Genomic DNA, 23,046 nt, shown 5'->3' on the forward strand with positions numbered 1-23,046 from the left:
AAAGCAAGTTTCTTTTTTTAAATAAATTAATCAAAATGTTGATATTTGTCCTACCAGCTATACTTTTGCCCCAGCACATATTTCTCAAAGTAAATATCATTTCACATAGACATCCACTTTCTTCAATTAATTTATGGTGTACAGCTTCAGATGGAGAGAGAAAAACTGGAGACCCAAGGGGACACCCACCCCGAGTAATACTCCACAACTAATCCACATCATTAGCCATAGAAATCCATGTCTTGTAAATACTTTAATTGCTGGACTTCATTAAAGGCTTTAAATATTTATCTTTAAAGCTGTAACATTGTATAATAGGCATATTTATTTATTTATTTGTTTGTTTGTTTGTTTGTTTGTTTATTCTATTTCACTCTCCTCCACAAACTAAATACCGTCAGCTCTTTGCTGTTAAGGTTGAGTCAGTGATTCCTTGTTTACAAAATTACTTTATGTCAAAATCAGTGAATATCTCCTAACCGCTACCTGTCTGTCGGACACATCCCAGGCTCCGTAAACGCACATGTAAACAAAGGGTTATGTAAACAAAGGGTGCCCACTGTACCCAGCAACAAGTCCTTACAGAGCCTCGGCTGTGTATTAACACTGGATTTCACACACAGTACGGACATGTAGCGCATCATGAGGAGATAATAACTGATTTTGATAAAAAGTGATTTTGACAACAATCGTTCTCCAGAATGGCTGACTCCACCTTTAAATGCTACCCTGTGTTCACCAGTGTCCCTCTGACTGTGTATGTCTGATGCGTGTTGCCGTGCAGCTGTTGTACAATGGGTTTATAACTGAAGCATGTTCCTGCTGTTCGGTTGGTTGTTGTGAACCAAAACAACAAGCTGAGAGAGAGAGAGTCTTTAACATCTGTGGTTCCAATACTGAGAGTGACACATGACACAGCATCATGTGACCCGTTAGTCATGAGACCCAGACATGAATTAATATCATTTACATGCGGCTTTAGCTATTCTCTCCTGATGAAATCCTTTTCAATTATATGATTTTATTCTGAAGGGCCGAGGCACAGAACTAAGGTCCTGTTCAAATGTTGTTTCTGGTATAGACTTTCTTTATAGTTCCTTTGTTTCTGCTGTCCATTCTAGATCATGTTGAGTGATTATTATAGGCATCACACAGCCATGCTGGTGGAATGTGTTGTCAGTACAGCTTGGGACAGGTTCCAACTTACAAAACATGAAACACAAATATACATACAGACATACACACTACACAATACATAAGGGCCATGCTTAATCCTCAGCGTTCAGTTAAGATTTTCTGAGTTTGTCGGGGATATTGGGGTAAACGTTTAGTGTTTTAAATCAATTATCACTAGCAAAACAATTCTATCTATTAATATAATATCCAAATCACATGTTCACACTTTGAAACTAACAACATGATGTACTGTTTATAGCTTTTCTCCCGTCACTCTCTGGGAAATGGAGCCCGATTTTGAATAGCTGAAATAATTTAAATCCTACTTTTAAAAAGGGCTTTTCTCTGCAGAGTAGGTATCTGTGTGTTAGCCGGGCAGCGGAATTAGGTCATGTAGCAAAGCCCTAACCCACTTAACTCGGCTGGGTTAAGAATGCAGGGAGCTGCGGTGGATTTTTATGCAGAGCTGGTGGACTACACAAGGACACACAGCCCCATTACGCATGAATACAATTACAGTAAATCGGTAAAATATCCTTCTCCAGTTAGGCTGCTTTACATATAAATGGGAGAACATTTCCACGTACATACATTCAGAGTTATTATAACAACTGATGCACTTGAGCGCTGACTTATTGCAGGGAGGATGCGCCATATTTTTTTTCCCTTTGCATATTTTTTTATTATTCCACAGTAATACAGCTTCACACATTGTACTTCTCCTACACGCATAATACCGAATCTACATTCAAAATAAGCATTTTGAATAATGCTCGACCGCTAAAACAGCTCTCTATCAAGAAAATATAGCCCATATCATGCCTTTAAAAAAATAACTTTCAAAATATACATATATTAACATATGCAATACTTTTTTAAACATAAAAACACAGGACAAATTGTGCAATCATTTTAAGGACTACTGTATACTCAGCACAGTATTTCTTCGTTGTAACAAAGCTTCTTGGCAATGCATCTTATACCGTTGGAAAGCCTGTTTATTTCCCTTTTCAAATGGTGCCACATTTGTAAATACAATATGTTTGTGGGTTGAGCAGCAGAGTTGAGTATGTGGGTTGCGCGCCCATGAAAAACTAGCTAAATCAACTTAGCCAATGCTAAACAGCTTATTCTGCTATTGACTCTTGTGTCTGGTGTTGCTTATTGGATTGGATGATTGAAGTCTCAAGAAACAAAACATATTGGCAACTTAACAATTAATGCATTTAATAAACAGGGGCCTCAGCAGCATGAGGAAGAACCATACACAGCCACAACAGGCAAACAAGCTGGTTGTACTACGTTTAGATTAAAGAGGAAATAAGTTATATTTTTTGTTAATATACGAGTTATACTCTATATTCATACAGCAATCACTTAAACAGTATGCGCAGTTCATAACACAGGTCTCCCAGTCATTCAGCTTTGCAGTAATTGCCAGTTAAAAATTTGAGTATGCCGCTCGTTTTATCCAATCAGGAGACAAAGCTCACTGCACTTACTGCTCCTTTAAATGTAGTGTTAACAGATATCAGTGAAGGGCATCAGTGGTGTGAGGAGAGGGTGTTACAATGTAGACCCAAAGAAGCCCACAGGTGAGAGGAATAGCAGCTGATAAGTCACCCAGCACATGAGCACACACACACTGTTCCACTGTGTACAGATTAAAGACCCTCATTGTGCATGTGATGCCTCTGCAGCAGCACGGGGGATTGTCTGTCTGTGCACACTACTGTAGCAAACGTTCCTGCTTCCTCACGCTAAGGACAGCACATGCAAATCCTGTTAACGCCACCACCTCACACAGAGTTCATAGTGAACAGAAGCTCTGTAACGACAATTTCTGTCGTCACCGGAGGGCTTCAAATAAGCAGTGTTTTTTTGTGTCCATTATTGGCACTTTGTATAATACCATAAATGTGTTAATTTTTATATTCTTGTATCTTCTTGGGTAGAATGATACATTTTTAGAAGAAACTCTGTCTTTTTCATCACATTGAATTGTATTATCTTTAGGGTTATACTGTATGAATGAATAGGCTTTTTGCCTTCTTCCGGCTCAAGAAAAGGTGACAGAAACTGTTTCTACAACTGTGTGTGCATTTTTTATGTAGACATGGGCAAAGGTCTCTCATCCAGGTTAGCTGGATGAGAGATGAGAAACACTGGTAGTCAAGGGGAGCAGGTCAAAAGAAAATCACTAAACGTGGCAAAAAGCTAAAAAAAAAAAAAAATTGAACTATTCCTTTAAAGTGTGCTCTTGAGGTATTATGAGCAGGAAACAATGATTTGGAAAACAGAAACCGGAGTGAGAGAGGCATGTCTTTTATACAGTATTTGCTCCAGGAGCTTATGCATTAGAATGATTATATTTTCCTTGTCTGATGACAGGCAGAAAGAGGACATTGCTTTAAGGCCCAACTAAAGAACATGACGGTTTTCCACAGAGAGGAGTAAGAAGATAGAGACAGAGTACTTAATAACTCCATTGTTCCAACAAGCGATACAAAGTGCCACATTTCTCTAAACCCAATTAGTCTTAGCATTGTATATATCTTGGTGGTAACAGCAGCTTTGATGTTATGGTTTGATAAGGGAGGCTTTAGCAGCTATAGGCTCTTCAATCAGGCAACACGTGTTTCAGAATTCTCAAGGACGGTTATTCTAAACATAGCGCTGATCATGGCCGCGTTATTAATTGTGATGCATTCAATTTACATTTTTTGATTCACTAATGCAGTATAGTGGCACTCTCTTTTGTTGAGAATTCAGCCCCATCTACTTAACCTCCTAAAGAAAGTTGATCAACATAAAGTCATTATCCTCTCTAATCACTGTTTATTGATCGGTACAATTGAAAATGACTGAAGAAAAATAAACTGAAAATGTGATTTTTTTTCTTCTTCTCCCAAAACAGGAATTAAAGTGATTGGTGGAGTGAAGGAGCAAACTGGAGAGGAGTTTGGAGTCTACGTCAAACGGATTTTATCAGGTGGCCTTGCTTCAAGTGATGGTAAGAAACTGACTGACTGACTGACTGACTGACTGACTGACTGACTGACTGACTGACTGACTGACTGACTGACTGACTGGCCATGTGGAGATTTCATGACTATTCAGGCTAATGTAATGCGAAGTATCTATGTGTCTACATATGTTATTGGAATGACCTCATCCTTGTTGTGTGGTTGACTTGCCAAGGGGAGTTAGTATTTCATGTCAGTGTAGAGAAGACATTAACGTTACAATATCCACATTCGTCTGTGTTCAGGTTCTGCACTCTCAGCACCTTAATACAATGCCTTTAAAGCCTTGGGTGATTGTCGGCTGCAGTGGAGAGCTGGAATGTTCAATGAAACACTGCTTCAGCATAGCAGGCTGTTGGTTTGTCCTGGGTGGAGGAATATATTACACTATATACAGACACAGTGCAGCCTGCAGCATTACAGAGTCCCTTGCAACATCTCTGAGTGGTAAAAGCATAGATTCACGTGAGATGTCAGCTATCTAACTGCACTGGGAGAAATACAGGCCTGCTGCACAATGTGACTGATGCTCGGGCAGCAGCTATTGAGGTGTGCACAATACAACAGTATAATTCTTCTTCAGCAGCTTCTTCAAGATTTCCTCACGCCAAGACCAAGCTGTCCCTGATAGAAAATCTATTAAACTAGAGCAGAACAGCAACAGTATCTCTAAACAGTGCATGCTGCTGGAGAGACCAATCCTCTGAAATGGTGGAGGAAGCACAAGGCCAATTGTGCACAAGTGGCTAGTCTGACAAAGACATATTTGAGCAATCAAGAGCATGCTTCAAGCACAAGCAGGAATATTATCAGATGCCGCTGATCAGCATTGAAACCAGAGCCAGTTGATCAGCTGTTATTGCTCACAATCTGTAGTTGCTGGTCGATTTACATGATTGCCACTCGCCAGACGTTTGCACACTTTAGTTTATTTTCTGACTGTGTATGAAAAAAACTTCTTCAAGTACTCTGCCCTTAAAACCTAAAGCCTTTCTCTGCCTCTGACAGGGACCCTGATGCCAGGGGACCAGATCCTGGAGGTGAACGGGGACAGTTTAGTAGGAGTCACAAGTGACAGGTATTCCACTCTTCCTGCTCATTGTTTTTAACCACATGAATGACTGAGGTTGTATGTATATATAGAATGTAAAAATAATTAAAAAAAAAAAAATTCTGTTTCCTCTCCTTATTTTAAAGAGCTGTGGACATTCTGAGAGCTGCTTCGGCAACCAATCACATGCGCCTTCTCATAGCCAGAGACGAGGAAGCAAAGTAAGGAAAAAGTGAATATGTTTCATGCCATTTTATGGCACATGATCAATATTAAGTTACTTGTGGGAGGTTTAAAGATGCACCAGAAATGGTAAAATAAAAGCGAATGCTGCTGGTATGATGTCAGTATGACTGTAGTGTGATGTGTGGCTGTTCTAATCTGTTGGCCGCAGAAATAAAAGGCAGACGCACAGCAGACGTGGCAGTGTGTGGCCCCGGGCTCGACTTTTCTAATCTGATCACAACCAGATCCACAGACAGTGGACCTCAAATCCACCATAAGAAGCCTAACTAGCTGCTGTTTGACAAAGATGGAAGTTGACTGAGCAAGATTTTTTCCTATGAGCGTGTCATCCCTGATACATACTCAGTGTAAACCTCAGTGAAGAGACTCTGACAGGCAGGATTTACACCTCAGCTCTTTGAGAGGATATCTGTCAGAACATTACAAGTTGAGTTTTAATAGCTCTGTGACACAGCCTCGATTAGCACACTCTGGATTTGTTGGGCAGGTGCTAGTATAAATACAGCTCCGGAAAAAAAATTAAGAGACCAGTCTGGATTTTTCTTAAATCTTCATCTCTACATTACTTAATGGAAATGCTCCTATATTTTTGGGGGGAATTTTTAAGAAATGTTGTCAGTAGTTTATAGTATATAAAACCAAAATGTTAATTTTACTCAAACATATGCCTAATAGTAAAACGAGAGACACTGAACAGTTGTAGTGGTCTCTTAATTTTTTCCAGAGCTGAATATAACTGCACAAATGTGAGGCAAAGTGCTGAAGAGTAGACATCTCGATTCATGAAGGTTAATACATGGATGGGGTGTCATGTAGGTTTAGGGTAATTAATACTCTTAGGTAGTGAATGAGTGAAGGATCTTCACAAAGTAGGGTCAGTGGTGAGGTCACACAAGCCCTTCCTCCTTGTTTTGGTGTGGCGCTGCACGCAGAGAAATGTCAGCAGACTGAGGGAGGGTAGAGAGCTTAGAGTGTAGGGCAATGCTCCTGATGAGATGAGCCTTGTGTGCTAATCCCTCGCTCTGTGCTTAAACTACTCTGCTGCATGCCGTGAGCACAGGAGCTGGAGGGGGGAGATTATGTCTGTCTGTCTGTCTGTCTGTCTGTCTGTCTGTCTGTCTGTCTGTGTGCCAATACTACTACGACGTACTTACTAGCTGTGAGAGCTCCCGCTAAAAACACAAGAAAATCTAATCGGAACCAAAGAGCTAGAGAGATAAGACAGGGTGTATTCTTGTTTTATAGTGTCCTCTCACGTTGACAGCGGTGTGTCAACGTAAGGGCACACAGTCTGACAGGCATTCTGGCCTAATGAAGGCTTTTATGATGGGACTTTTTATTGAAAACATTTGGCCTATTTTCATGTGCATACAATATTCTTATTAAAAGGTGGAGTCAGCGTTTCTGTAGAACGCTTGTTGTCAAAATCACTTTGTCAAAATCAGTGAATATATCCTCATGATCCGCACCCTGTCCATACTGTGTGTGTGTGCGCTGAAAATCCAGTGCTAATACACAGCCATAGGCTCTGTAAACAGGCATGTTGCTAGCTACGGTAAGCTCCCTTTGTTTACATATCGGTTACAGAGCCTAGGCTATTTTAACACCAGATTTTCTTTCAGCGCACACACTACGTACTGGTAGTGGATCACTTGGAGATATTCACTGATTTTTATAAAAAGTGATTTTGACAACAAGCTTTCTGGCCTTCCCAAAACCATGATAACAGCAAACTTGACTGCCCTAACCTCTACATTACAAACCTAAACTATTGTAGACATTATGCAAAAAAACAAGTGTGCGTTCTTTTGAATACTCAATACATTCACAACTGGCTATCAGTACATCTGTTCTTCTTGACCAAAACAAACTCTTATCCCAAATAATCTTTCTCTTCACCGAACAGGAGAGAATTCACTGAGTTGCTGGAGAAGTATGGATCAAATGGAAGCACAGGATCCACGCGCAACTCTCCCATACAGCAAGGTAGGCCCATCCCCGCTCAGTGCTTTGTATGGCACATGACACATTCTGTCGCATTCTTTTTCCATGAGTGGGAACTGTAAATCAATTTGGGCAAAAACAAACCTCATGCATAAATGTATGTGAAGTTGAATGTATACATACTACCGTAGAAACAGTGCATTGCAAATTCTACTTAGTATCACACACACACCACAGAATGCCTAATCCGCCTCATGTCTGTACACAGTTCTATTTTTAAATGAATCTTTAAAAAAAAAGATCTTTCCTCATTTGACAGTCTACTAACCCTGAAGGGTAAATGCAGTCAGTCTGACTAAAAATGGCTCATGACAAGTTCATTTGTCCATAATACAATTGCCAAACATCTGTTTTAGTGGGGAAGAAGGAGGCAACCAGCTGTTACGGATGTGTTGAAACACTGCTTCAGCATGTGAGCAGTGTGCTGGGGATGAGTACACATAGATGCTGTTGATATGAAGCAAAAATGGCAAAAATACATTCACGTTTAGTAACACACAAACAAAAATGGGCATAGCTACATTGGTCGGCTCTCTGTTTGCTCAAAGATGAAAGGGTGAGGAAAGGTAGATCTAATAGAAGGAAAGTAGCTATGAGGAACTTTTAAATATTTCTGAAACAGACTTATTTTTCCTCTGATGATCATAAATTACATGTAACAGCAAACAAGACCATCAGTGCAAAGAATGCTATTTTTATAAAGTTTATTCCATTGCCTTTGTCATGGGTATACGCTCACCCAGGAACAACAGCTGGCGTAGTGAAAACACTACCGCTTTTGTCCAAAGGGGGTACAAGAATTGACACAAACCAAAAGTTCCTTGGAGCACCTTTAATAAATGTTCCAGGTTTTTTAGCGGAGTTCCTCAGTGGCACTGGAGCATTCTGTAGCAGAAACACATTGCTAAAGGCTTATGTTAAAGAACCACATTTGGTTGAAACATTTTGTGAAAGGTTTTAATCTCTGCTCTGCTCATTCCATAGGCGGACGCTTTCTGGATAGTACGTCGTCTGGTTCCTCCTCTCGGTCCCAGAGTCCTCTGCTGTTGAGCCCAGCCGGCTCTCAGAGCGTCTACAACAACAACGGCACCATGCTGCGCTCACTCAGGTACAATCACTCAGGATTCACATTAAAACACCCACTGCTCTCATATTGGTCAGAGCCTGTGTCTATACGATGTGGCTGCCAAATACTAAAATACAAAATATAAAGAGCTTCAAAAAGCATTTGAAACAATTACGTTTTAAAATGAAAACATTTATTTGAGTGCAGCAATTAAAGCAAGGTTAGCAGCAGAGCCAGAACGTTGCCTGTCTAATTCGCAGAGAAAATACCTGACAAAATATTAGTTGTATACTATATTTGTAGTTCTTTATATGTTTTGTATAAGTATTTGATCATAAATTGACACAATTGGGCATTCCGCATCTCCAAAAACAATTCAACAACTCATGGCATTGGCATGAAAGGAATACCATGGAGGCATAAGCAAAACCCCTGGGCTACACACACGTACCATAAGGGTTTCCCACTCGCTTTACACACTGAGCACGGTCACCATTCATTCACAAAAAAGGCCTGTTTATTTACATCACATATTTTCATGTGTTTTTTTTAAAGATTTAAAGATTATTCTTTGGCCTTTTCAAGCTTTATTAGATAGTACAGAGTTGAAATGGGGAGACAGAGAGAGAGAGGGGGGATGACCTGCAGTAAAGGTCAATGAGTCAGACTTGAACCCGCGACCACTGCAACGAAGGCCGGAGCCAATATGATACGCGCTTCTTTTATGTGTTTTTATGTGTGTTTGTGTCCTCAGTCACCCGGGTGAAGGAGTGATTCAGCTGATCTCTCTGTCGCGGTCCAGCAGTATGGGCATCACCATCGGAGGAGGCTCCAACCGGACGGACGGCCCCGCGGTCTTCATCCAGGAGGTTCTGTCTGGAGGAGACTGTCACCGGGTAAGACACCACACAGGGGGAAAGAAAACCGATCTACAGATATTGAAGAAGAAAAGAGGAATATATACTGTAGGCTACATTATATACTTTAACATGTGAGGAAACAGTCTCCTATTCATACCACCAGAAGACATGTTTTCTTGATGTATGGTTGACGGGGGCTCATTTGTATAAAGAATTGCAGTTATTATTTTCTCTAATATGTCAGATGTAGTCGTCTCGGCTTGTGCTCTCAGAATCAGAATAACAACCAGGTTTATTCCAACACATTTGTAAATAAGAATAACTGGAGAAAATGTAAAAGGAAAAACGTAAGTAGTGCCAAACATTAAAGGTCCCATATTATGCTAAATGCACTTTTTAAATGTGTTCCAACATATCCATGCGTCCACGGTGTGCCTAGAGACTGCCAAAATATCAAAAAAAATAACAATCTCTCCTTTTCTCACTCTCCCCTTTTCTGAAACCCCCACCCCTCAAAACACTCCAGTCAGAATTATCCCCTTTTCTGACCTCACAAACCGTAAAGCCAGAAGCTTCCACTGTGCAGCCCACACCCCTATTTCTTATTGGTCCACGGCCCTGACAGACAGAGGGCGAGGCGTATCTGGCTTCGCTTCCGGACAGGGGGCGGGGGGAGCTCAAAGATTGTATATTTACGAGGGGACCTGCAACTCTTTTTTAAAAAATAGGCCATTGTGAGATTAGCTGAACATCAGCATAGTACAATAAATTATCTGAAAGTTTTTTTCAGCAAACAATTAAAGAAAAACGTATTAGGGACCACTAAGACCATATAATATGGTGTATAATAGAACCGAAAAGTGTATAATATGGGAGCTTTAATAGAAAATGTAAAAAAATGTATTCCTTAATAGCACAATATTAACATTGAACAAAATGATCCATTCAATGAAAAACATTGAACTCTGTTTGCTTGTCTTGCAGGACGGACGTCTGAGGCCTGGAGATCAGCTCATCGCCATAAACAAAGAGTCGCTGATCGGTGTGACCTACGAGGAGGCCAAGGGCATGCTCAACAAAGTCAAACTCAGGTGGGACTGGGTCGTGTGTTTAGCTCTAAATAGCTCATTCCACACAGGCGGGCTGAGGCTTCCCAGAGATGCTGAGCTCCTTTAGGTGACAACCTTCTAGCTGCTGGTGCTCCGGAAGCACCTAGATCCTGATGCTCTTTATATTAGTGACATCGCCCTCTACATCAACAGCCTTGCAGTCCTGCATGTAGATGACCGAGGCATTCGTGGCTGACATCCATTGCAATTGTAAAACACTTTGTGTTATTTTTTAAAGGTAAAACAGTAACAGTGAAGTGGGGATCTACTGAAAACAAAACATATTGACGGATAAATTGTAAAAATATGAAATGTTTAACATAAATTAAAAATATAAATGTATATAATAAGTGCAAATGGACATATACAGTCTCATGCCTAGTGCAGGTTGACCATAGTGCTTCAAGGACTTTCGTGGCAAGAAGAAATGTGAGATGCTCCTGAAAACAGTCAAAATCCGGCCACCATTTTAATATCTCTGTGTTTGTCTGCATTGTGTCTCCAGCGAGGACAGTGCGGTGGAGATAGCCTTCATCCCAGGGAAAGGACTCTTTCCCAGCAGCGCGTCTCTTCACAACGGGGTCCAGCGATCGACAGGCAACAACTACAGCTCGGGACGATTAAAAGTCCACATCAGATCACCTGAGGTCAGTCTGCTACGATCTGTTTCAGGCATCAAAAAAAAACATACATACAAGGGTTTGGTTGGTTTCCAGGTAGTTTCGTAACCTATTAAATTGACTCAAGCAACATTAGGAAATGTATTTCAGAGTGAAATATATTTAGACATCTTGTCTTGGCACCAATGTCAGCTTAATTGAAAGTTTGACTTAATTTATTAAATAATTTTAGTTAAAGGCACTACGAGTAAGATGGCACGTTGGCGTCCCCTTTGGACAAAAGCGGTAGTATTTTTACGACGCCCGCTGTCGCAAATGCTCGTGCCAGGCGCGTGAGCGTGGACTGAGAAGGGCGCAATATAGTGCATGTTCGTGTGTTGAAAGTGTGAGGACTCTTTTCGGCTCCGTGAGAGTGGTTTTGACACTGCATCAACTAATGCCAGTCAGTACACACACCTGCTTGCAATGAGTTGATTCAGCAGCGTCACCTAACTACTCTCTCTCTCACGGAGCTGTGTCCTCACAGAAAGCGAATGAATGAGAGACGGCAGTTAGTAGACTATGGATCACGATGAGGTAATGTGTTTGTGTTGTTGATGTAAATAATGACTATTTCAGATAATGGTTATCTGATGATGGTGAAGCAAAGCAAACTTTGTGTTAGTACCAACCGCTCATTCATTTAGCAGTCTAGTTTCGCTCTCGTGAAATTGTATACACGTTGCTTGGCAACGTCCTCCCGCCCGCCTATCACTCACTCTCCCTTTTCGCTTTTCTTCATTGCATTCTCTTTTTTTTCTTTGATGGTTCAGCCCCGTTATCAGTCATTTATGACGACAAATAACTGTCTCAAACAAGGCTCCCGCTCCCCTTCCCTCACCTGGAGGGATAGGCTTCTCAAATCGCGTTGCAGCGCCACACTGAAATCTGCAACCAATACGGATATGTGACCATAGAGCCTGCACGAGCGAACCGAAAATCGGACTGGGTGTGCGACCAGACCAAAAGCAGTAATAAAAACTATATAAAAACGTCTTTCTTTGCACTGATGGTCTCGTTTGCTGTTAAAGGTAATTTATGATTATCAGAGGAAACATGAGGTTGTTTAAAAGATATTTAAATGTTACTCGTATCCGCTTTAATGATGATCTGTTTGTTTTTCCGATGTGTTTTTTCTTTGCAGATCTGCACAGAGGAGCCAGCCACTGTGTCCTCACCTTCTCCTGATATCTGCACACCAGATATTCATATTTCAGGTAGAACACGTCATTATACACATTTAGTTTACTATTTATGGTCTGAAAATGGTCTCTGTGTGTGCTGAGACCTCTGTATATCCTTTTCTCAATGACAAAAATTTAAAGATTTCAAAGAGTCCAGCAGGTCTAATGTTAAGGGGTCGCCCATGGGTCCCAGCTCAAAGCCAACAGACAGCCTATCCCAATCCTATTGGGCTGGATTACCCCAGTCAAGGTTATTTCCATGTTGCCGTGCCCACTAACGTAGCAACGTAGCTTTTATTGGTTAAGCCAGTTGCTAGCCATAACAGATGTCCGCTGTGTGTGGTGAGGTGATGTGTCATTTATTTAATTTGGTTTGGCACCATATGCTACAAGTGTAAAAATATGCAGAAGCCAGTGTTCAATCCTGTTAGGGGGATACATGTTGCTATGTCAATATATTTATATGCAAATACTAGGGGTCCCAATATATTTTGCCATGTTTGATAAGAGTCCTACACGTGCTCAAAATATGAACGATTTAAAATATTCAATTCCATAAAAACTGGCCAACTCCCATGAGGATCAAATATGTTACTTGTACTTGAGTACGGTACAGGGCAACTTTGTCTAGTGTGAGCGCGCCCTAATAAACCCCAAAACAAGTTACTTAGAAATAAAGCCACGGAAAAAGTAAACTAACAGTCCTCCATTCACAAAACAAGAGAAACTCATGATCAAACAAAGCAGCCAGGAGCTGCAACTCCCGTTAAACATCAGCCGGGCTAATCAGGCTGACGACCGGCACCTGGGAGCAATCAGGAGAACGGGGAAGGAAACACAAGGAGGGAGCACGTAACACACCCAGCCTTAGCTCGTGATATATTTTTTTGACACAGTAAAAACAAAATAATCACAAACAGTCCTATATACGCAACAACGCATCCACTCAAACACTATCAACCTCTTTAAGAAGACACCGTTAATCTGGACATGAAATGCATACAGTCTAATGGGTGAGGAATCACCTATCATACTTGGATGCCAATCAGACACACACAAAAGCACACCGGGAAACAGCAACATATGGGACACAATCAAATCTGCAATGTCAGAGTGCTGAACATCAGACAAGTGAGCCAAATAACAATCCAGCCCAGTCACGTTTGAGTTCTGCAACCTCCCTGCACCAGTTCTTTTGATGGAACTACGACTTTGGACAACAAAAAGAAGATATAACGAGGGGACAGCAGTGGCACTTGACTCTGATACAACATTTCCATGATGGATATTTGGCTTCGATTCCTGTGTGTGAATTGGAAGGAGGCTCCAGAGCATCAGGGCAATATCCATGGGTTACGGTCTCAGGACATGGTGGCAAAAGGTTTAACAAACTTCAGGGATTTGTTTCAACGTATTTTGGGATCATTTTATCTCCAAAATCTTCTATCGCCACATTTTCTGACCAGTGAAAATCTCCAACCAAGACCTGTACAGACCGGAGGAAACAGCGTGGTGGACGACATCAAACGTCGACGTCTGAAATGGCTTGGACATGTTCTAAGAATGGACAGTCAGCGTATCCCCAAGGTTGCCTTGAGATGGACACCAACAGGAAAGAGAACGCGTGGAAGGCCAAACACCACATGGAGGAGAACAATTACAGCTGAGCTGGCTGAAATGAACCTTACCTGGGGCGAGGCACAACATGTTGCGAAATACAGACAAATGGAGACACATTGTATCGGCTTATTTCCCACGGGGGAAGAAGAGGCATAAGTGAGTAAATATCTCCAAAATCTGAACATGGACCCGACGACATGGTTCTTCAACAAGCTGAAGAAGCTGGCGGTGACGCTCGAAACATGTTCCTCAAGCTCGGACAGAGCTGGATAAAAAGGCCTTTAAGTTTTGTTACACCGTCTTCCCGGAATAACCTGCAGAAGCAGCTCAAGCTTCAGGACCTAGTGACTCAATGAATTTAAGGCTGTTGTTATGCGTTTGAACTCGGACTCCTTTGGAAATTGCAAATGTTTTAGTCAATCATTTTAATGTTTTTTTATTTATTTATTTTTTAACAATTGCTCTTGTCAAAAGGGGTCAACATAAGATTTTTGATGCGGAAGCTAAACTCTTAATGTCTGTGATACAATCTTGTGTAACTTTCTCTGTTCTTTTATCAAAAGCCTTTTAACCTTTTATTTTATTTTCCGGTTTAACGGCTTGCGAAGGAAATGAACAGTCTACATGGCATAGGCAGAGAGTGCTTTAAGATTATTGGTGTAAAGCAAAAAGGACTTGGGCACAATCTGGGAAAAACAGATAACTGAGAAGGCAAGAAAGATTATGAGCCAACCAAACCACGTTTCCTCCACAAGTTTTAATCTGTTGCCTTCAGGCCCGGGTCGCAATGTGCCCCTCATGAGAAACACTCGTTACTCAAAGTCTTTTATACCTTCCGCTATTACGCTGCTGAACACAGACTTAACTCATAAATTACTTTAAAAAAAATATATATATTTATTGGTATATACTGATCTTTTTAATTGTAACATTCTTCCTTCTGACCCATGTTCTTAATGTTTCTATAGGATGCAACTATTTGTCAACTGTTTAATGTTGGATGTATGGCTGGAAAAGGCAACAAATGAATTGACCTTTTGGGAATAAATAAAGTTGTCTGAATCTGAATGTCTTTGTTTATGTCTGTTCTTATGTGCAACGTACCATGATCTTTGGAGAACGATATCTTCACACAGATATTATAGATGATATCCAATGATATTCCTCCTCCTGTTGCTTAGTGCTGTGGCCTCACAGACTCATTCTGATAAAAGGCCAATAGCCTCTGGTTGCATAACACATACAAATACATGGTAATATCTTTTGAAACAGCTCCCAACTTCCCCACTCAACGCTTTTCTACTTTGTCTGACAAAAATAAAAAATCCCATTTTCTCCACCCTCCGTTTCTCTGTTTCTTTCTATAGGTTCAAGCAACCAGACGTCGCCAACAGAAGCCAAACCTAAGATAACTCTGGACCCCTACATACGCCTCAAATCAGACAAGCTAGACCTGGTGAGTCAATACTTTTGGCAATAGATTGGAAAGTGCTTCAGGATACAAAGACATTTTGGACAAATTTCATGCTCCCAACTTTGTGGGAACAGTTTGGGGATGGCCCCTTCCTGTTCCAACATGACAATGCACCAGTGCACAAAGCAAGGGCCATAAAGACATGGATGAGAGAGTTTGGTGTGTGTGTGTGTGGGGGGGGGGGTTCCTGAGGCTGAGACACTCGTAAATTAAAGCTATAGTGCAACATTTCTGTTGCCCCCATGAGGAATTTTGATTAATTACAACAACACTATCGGGGCATGAGGTTAGCCTCTGTGTTTCTAAGGTGCTTACCCACCACACGCTTCCTAAACAGATTGAATTTGTGCAGCGTTGCAAATATTTCAATGTGAAACATTTCAAGACTACGTTAAAGATTTAAAATGTTTCATTGTAACACAGGCTGCACACTGCATAGTGCTGCAGTTTGAAAACAACCTTCTTTTTAAGTGATGTAGCTACGGCAACGTGCTATAAATATTCACCTGTCTCTATTTCTATCTCTGTTTACGTGTTGTGTCTCAGGCTTTGTCCTTCCTCGGGCTGGAAGTCACGGAAGAGAAGAGAAAGAAAGTGACACAGAGTCTGACTGCAGACCCTCAGGGCACTGTGGCCTATGGAGGTAACACACACACACACACACACACACACACACACACACACACACACACACACACACACACACACACACACACACACACACACACACACACACACACACACACACACACACACACACACACACACACACACACACACACACACACACACACACACACACACACACACACACACACACACACACACACACACACACACACACACACACACACACACCTCCACTTGTGTCAACATCAAGGTGAAATATCCGTGTTGAAATCCTGTCATATCACAGGCTCCCAGCAATGGCTGTATGTTAGTTACACGTTGTGTCACTTGCGTCACTAGGCAGCTTTGTGTCTGTTTATATGCAGCATTTTCACCAGTCTGTATTCAGTGCTCCTCTGTCATTTACAACAGGAGCTGGCTAATAACAATTACTATTTACGCATTATGGGTAATGACATAAAAGGTGGAGTCAGTAGGCTCGTTCGACCTAACTTTCAGCTCGTCTGGAAAGTAGACGAGAGTAGCCGAGTGCAGTCGGGGGAGTGACGAAAAAGCCTGACTGAAGCCGGACAGCTCCGAGTCGGAAGTAGCGTCCTTGTTGCGGATGCAGTTCGTTTTCTAGTTTTATTTTGAAGGCCTATTAGAAACATATTCGCAGGAGAGTCACACATGCTACAACCGATTAGAAGCAGAACACAACACAAAGACGAGTAAACACTTTAAAAGCGAGGGGCATTTTCAAAACAAGAAACGAGATATAAGCTAATATCCCCATTCCCCACACATCTTTATCTTTCTTGTTACTTTACTAGAACACCTACTTTTAAGTGATAAAGAATAATTTACAAGAATAATTTACAAATCCAAACAAAGGAGGTTTAGTATTTCTCCCTTCACATAACGAATATGATCGGCCTAAATAAAGAAGGTCTAAGAAAAGATCCCTTATTATTATTGTAGAGATGGATATGATGAACTGTATTATGATGTGTAACAAACAAACTACTTGTTGTAGTTTTGGTCTGGCTTTGCGACACTACATGTAAAATACAATTCCCAGACCATTTAGATCACTTGAAATAAGCCTATGATTTAATCTTAATGGTATAAAAATCACTTCACCAAGATCTTATGTGACTCAAGTTTGTGTTCACTTTTAAATATATCTATACAGGAGAGTTACACATCCAAATTATTTCTATGTCAAGGGTTCAGAGGTTTAACTCTGATTAAGTACATTTCTGCTTAAATGCATATTGTGGCGGCCTAATGATTAAACATAAATTAAAATCAAAAAGAATGGATCGTAATTTAATTTTGAGCGGTGATGTCAGACTTTTGCCTAACCAATTGGGGAAACGCATCAAAGGCACGAGGTTTAAACTCCCAATTAGCGCTCAGCTCCGCCTGTCAGCAAGACGTTTCCCATCAGACATTTCGCTCCCGCAGCCCGTGGGGAGCAACTGCAGCGACTTGCTCCAGTGTCTGTGTCCGTCTTGATACCGCGGGACTTCAAAGTCTCAAGCAGCCGAGCCGCAGCCAGCCACGGGTGCAAGTGGGACAAAAAGTCTAACCATAATGCAGTGCGCTCAGCAAGACGAGCGTCATAATTGCGCAGGTCTTAGCAAGACGGCGACAGGTCGAACGAGCCTAGTGATTCAACGCTTGATGTCAAAATCACTTGACAAGAAGACCATGAAAATGATACGTTTGACATCATACAAGCCACAAAACTTGTCAGAGAAACATTTTTTACCATATGAAACCCCAATAATCTGATGATTGTCTTTATTTATAGGCCCTAGACGTATTTATTTATTATGTTGAACTCTGTTAAATCAGGGATGTAGTTTTCTGTCTCCCTAATCCTCTCACTCTCTCTCACACACACACACACACACACACACACACACACACACACACACACAGCCATCTAATAAAAAAAAAACAAGACAGCATTGCCATCAACAAATGAGGCGTACAATGTAAACACACCGGCGTGCGAGAGGCCACGTGGCAGTATTAACAAGGCGTCAGAGGGGAACCTGTCATCCTGCTCCACCAGCTGAATCTAATCATCACCTCGTTATAGACTCCTGAAGCTGTTTGATAACGAGCTGATCATTACAATCAGCTGTTGAACCCAGGAGAGATCTACAATGTACAGGTGCTCCAGGAGAAGATTGAGAAACACTGCTCTGATATACAGTAGCATATATCAAGCCATAAGACTGGTCGGGGATGTATTTTTATCAGCATGAATGAAACCAATTTTTCACGACATGAAAAGAATATGTACAACAGCACTCTGCGCGGATACACCATGTAGAAACTATGTTCAGCCCAGTAGGGGATGTCCGGGACGAAATGATCACTTCTGACTTTTTATTTCTTAACACAAAGACGGACATAGCTAGACTATATTTGTTGTTGTGTGTGACAGACTTACACATGGCCTCTGTCAATACCCACAACTGATTGACACATGACTGCACTAGTCGGAAATGATCGAGCAGAAATCAAAAGTTGCACAATGACACTTTCGTCCCTACTATCCGTGATAGCTTAGCTACTAACCCCAGAGGCTCAATGCAGTAATAGAGTTGTTAGCTCGCTCTGTGAACAGAGTTGCTACACCAGCCGTCTAAGAGGTTGCTTCTAGGAGCGGGAATAGGTTTTAGACTGAAGAGATGACATGACATTGAGGCTTTTATGTTGAGTGCTGCGGCCCACAGTGTGCTAAAGTGACTCAATAACTGAGTTCCAATACACCTCTGGCAGTAACATCTGCCCCAACACAGAGCACTGAGCTTCACAGCATAGGTTACCATGGGAACAAGCAGCTGCATGCAAAAATGTCCAACGGGCACATTCCAAAATCTAAAAGCCTTCCCCAGAAAGAGAGGAAGCTGTTGTAGCTGCAAAGGAGGAACCAACTCCATATTAAAGCATATGGATTTAGAATGGGATGTCAGAAAAGCTTGTTTAGGTCGCATAGTACTTTTGTCAATATAGTTTTTTTTTGTCCAATTTTCACATTATCTGAATTGTTCACCAACGCTGTAGCGCTGTAGAATGAACACTGAAAGTAGAAGAGAAGATCACTTAAAATGTATTATTTGGGCGATTTATGAAATCAATTAATTATATAAATGAACCTTAAGAATGATTGATTTGTCTATTTGGAACACTTTTCAATTGTCTGTTGTTATGGTTACATGTTTCTCTCTGTCTGTGGACTGTCAGACTTTGTGGAGGCCACCAGGACCATCTTCCAGGAGGAGCTAGAGGAGCTGGGCTTAGGGGCGGGTCCCTTCATGTTCTCCTATCACGAAGCAGCCAGTTTGATGGACACGTCAGCCTTCCACTCCCCCGTAAGCATTCCTTCCTTACACAGATTCCATTAAAAAGAATATATATCTATATATACACTCAACAAAAATATAAACGCAACACTTTTGTTTTTGCTCCCATTTTTCATGAGATGGACTTAAAGATCTAAAATTCATTTCAGATACACAATATTACCATTTTTCTCAAACATTGTTCACAAATCTGTCTAAATGTGTGATAGTGAGCACTTCTCCTTGGCTGACTGAGATAATCCATCCCACCTCACAGGTGTGCCACATCAAGATGCTGATCTGACATCATGATTAGTGCACAGGTGTACCTTAGACTGTCCACAATAAAAGGCCACCCATACAACATTTGTCAAATAATTTGTTTTATCTGTTTTAACAGTTGATTTCTGGAAAAGAAAAATGTTGAATTGATAAACAAACATCTGTTATTTCATATAAAAATACTGATATTGATAAAAATTAATTAATAATGGTTAAAATAAATAAAATTCCAAAAGGCTCAAGGGGTTCACAAACTTTCACACTACACTGTATATATATTATTGTTGGTCCTGGCAGTAAAACAAGTGAGGTTTTGTTACTAGTAACTAAGTGATCCTCAAGTATAATGATAAATAGAAAAACAAATACAGGAATCTCGTGTGAATGGATACATGTAACTGTGTGTGTGTGTGTGTGTGTGTGTGTGTGTGTGTGTGTGTGTGTGTGTGTGTGTGTGTGTGTGTGTGTGTGTGTGTGTGTGTGTGTGTGTGTGTGTGTGTGTGTGTGTGTGTGTGTGTGTGTGTGTGTGTGTGTGTGTGTGTGTGTGTGTGTGTGTGTGTGTGTGTGTGTGTGTGTGTGTGTGTGTGTGTGTGTGTGTGTGTGTGTGTGTGTGTGTGTGTGTGTGTGTGTGTGTGTGTGTGTGTAGACGTTTGAATCAGAATGCAGCTACAGCAGTGAAGAGATGGAGCAGTTTCAGACAGAGGTGAAGCAGCTGCAGACCCAGATAAAGCAGCTAAAGGTGAACACACACACACACACACACACACACACAAAGTTTAATTTTCATTATTTGTCAATTTACACAAGGTTCATCGAAATTCATTCTTCGCATATCTCCTCTCAAGTTACCACACTTCAGAGTACACGTACAGTACATGGAATAATTTTGTATTAGAAAATGTAAACACAAACCACAATCAAATTCATGTGCTGCCTGTGTTGGCAGGCGATGCTGAAGGACATGGAGCACAGCAAGAAATCCCTGGAAGAGGAGCTGCAGAAGACCTCAGAGGTAAAGGACGGGGTATGACAGTGTGTGGAGAGATACTGCATCGACCCAGTCGTCTAGCCATCACAATCTGGCCCTTTGTTAAGTCGCTCAAATCCTTACACTTGCAAAAAAAAAATTTGATTCGAAACAAGCCACAACCACAGCGAACTCTACCAGCATCCAATAAGGAAGTGACACAAAATGCAGTTCACCGATTGGCCACTAGGGGCAGGTTTCAAAACAGAGCAATTTCTCATTGACTCCCATGTGTAAATAGGCCGTTTTCACAGCGTTATTAAACCTATTTAAGGCCTGGTACAAAGAAACATTTTAGTCTGTATGTTTAGGTCATGTCTCCATGAAAACACTGAGGGGGGGTGGATTTTTTTGTACTAGGCTAGTTTTTATTGTTTTGTGCCAGACATCCATTTTATATACACTATCTATGATTCCAACACATCAACTTCAAGGATAAAATGTTGACAATGGGGCAGTGAACTAATATATCCCACTTACTGCCTGGTGCCGTGTAACAACACAATCCATTCCCTTGTCAGTGGTCATACTGGGTGTATATTAACCAGAGAACACGCTGTTGTCCCATAGAAAGCCTGTCTGACGGTGGAGGAGAACACTCGTCTGAAGAGCCGTCTGCAGCAGGCTGAGGCTGAGGCGGGCCAGAGGCAGAGCAGCAGCGCAGAGCAGGACTATGAAGAGGTCATCCAGCTGCTGGAGGCCGAGATCAGAGACCTCAAGAACCAGGTGGCCAACAACAGGCACACGCGGGGAGAGGAGGCCACCAAGGTGAGGCTCACACAGGTGTTTTAATCAGGGCTGTCCACGTTAATAGACAAATCGGAGTCTTTTCGCAAATAACGCTGGCCTTTGAGGATAAGATGCTATGTGCAACAAGGCTTATTTGCATAGGAATGGAGCTAATTTTGCACTGGATTCTATATATTCCCTTGTTTAAATTCATTCAAATGGGCCGGGCGCACCCATGGCGCTGCCTGCCTCTGTCTTCTATGGTGCTCTGTGGAGAGGGCACCGGTTCAGTGGCTGCTAAAGTGTCGCAATCCTTATTAGTGTTTTTTGAGCACACACTCACACATTTATGAATGAGAGTTTGTGTGATGTGTTTTTGTCAAGGAGGACGTAGTGGAGCTGAACAGAAGGCTGACGACCATCGACTGTCAGCTGAAGAAGTCCGAGCAGAGCAGAAAACACCTGGAGATCTCCAACAGGAAACTGCTGGGCTTTGCACAGGTACATCTCATAACTTGACCCTGTTCCCATTTTATTCATTTTTTGATAAAAATGTTGCATAGTGTGCCTTTAAGGTCTCTATAAAACACTGAATCGCCCTCTGTCTCTTTGCGACCTTGAGGTCTTTATTTTGGTGTTACATGAACACTTGATGTCTGCTACTGGTTTAGTTATTAAGAAAACAATGTTATTGTCCCATTGCTCTGTCCTCAGAACGTCCACAAAGTGCTGACAACACCCAGCCTGTCGGGAGGAGAAGCCGGGTAAGACACTCTGAACATTGAAGCTCATCATCACATTATTACTAGGGGCTGGGTATCGTTCAACATGTTTCAATATCGAAACCTTTACCTTGACTTCCATACCGGTTCTTGAATGATAGTTTATTTTTCAATTCCAATTTTATGAAATCCGTTTTGGCAAGATGACTTTACACATTATGGTAAAAAAAAAATAATAATAATAATTCTCCTTCGCATTTTAAAGAAATATAAATAAATAAAACTATAAATAAGCTGAAATTGTAGTAACTGACTGATTAGCACAAATGCCCGACCTCCTGGGCCACTGCAGCTACAGCCAATCAACATCACTTTCAGATCTTGGCACATGCAGCACGCTGCTTGCTTAATGGCTCACTGACGTTTAACGACAAGACATTTTTCGATACTCGTTGGTATCGAGGCATTTCGGTCTGTGCCAAAAAAGAATTGCACTTGGATCCCCAGCCCTATATGAGTAACCACACCTCCCTTTTTTTCTCATGTATCTTATATGTTGTTTTGTATTGAATTTTGTACAGCACTTTAGTCAACTGATGTTGTTTTTAAATGTGCTCTAGAAATACATTTGACTTTGACTTTTGACCATCATGTAACCACCTTCCCTGTATTTGTTCATCAGGAGTAACAGGTCTTCCCCGGCCACCGACAGCCCTGACACTCCGTCACCTCTCCCCGATTCCGCTTCCCAACTGGCTGCAGAGGCCAAAGAGCTGGTGGCTGCAGCCTGCACCCTCACTGCTGATAACAATGGTACAGAGCAGCACTGGATACACT

At 41.4% G+C, this 23,046-nt stretch overlaps 1 protein-coding gene across 1 annotated transcript in view; it reads left to right on the plus strand.

Annotated features, from left to right (window-relative positions):
- The window catches only part of LOC307262991 (syntaxin-binding protein 4), a gene marked incomplete at both ends in the record, with an annotated part of 36,963 nt that overhangs the window by 13,352 nt on the left and 565 nt on the right, over nt 1–23,046 (plus strand). The window contains 18 exons of the mRNA XM_080044010.1: nt 4,094–4,189; nt 5,211–5,280; nt 5,400–5,474; nt 7,406–7,485; nt 8,488–8,611; nt 9,324–9,465; nt 10,414–10,520; nt 11,044–11,185; nt 12,342–12,414; nt 15,369–15,457; nt 16,022–16,118; nt 19,352–19,479; nt 20,378–20,470; nt 20,678–20,743; nt 21,329–21,526; nt 21,872–21,988; nt 22,202–22,251; nt 22,892–23,022. Of these exons, the coding sequence (XP_079900136.1) occupies nt 4,094–4,189; nt 5,211–5,280; nt 5,400–5,474; nt 7,406–7,485; nt 8,488–8,611; nt 9,324–9,465; nt 10,414–10,520; nt 11,044–11,185; nt 12,342–12,414; nt 15,369–15,457; nt 16,022–16,118; nt 19,352–19,479; nt 20,378–20,470; nt 20,678–20,743; nt 21,329–21,526; nt 21,872–21,988; nt 22,202–22,251; nt 22,892–23,022 (1,878 nt within the window). The remainder of the gene's footprint in view (nt 1–4,093; nt 4,190–5,210; nt 5,281–5,399; nt 5,475–7,405; nt 7,486–8,487; nt 8,612–9,323; nt 9,466–10,413; nt 10,521–11,043; nt 11,186–12,341; nt 12,415–15,368; nt 15,458–16,021; nt 16,119–19,351; nt 19,480–20,377; nt 20,471–20,677; nt 20,744–21,328; nt 21,527–21,871; nt 21,989–22,201; nt 22,252–22,891; nt 23,023–23,046) is intronic.

The sequence above is a fragment of the Ammodytes marinus genome (genome assembly GCF_949987685.1).
Source record: "Ammodytes marinus genome assembly, chromosome: 16".
Taxonomy (NCBI): domain Eukaryota; kingdom Metazoa; phylum Chordata; class Actinopteri; order Uranoscopiformes; family Ammodytidae; genus Ammodytes; species Ammodytes marinus.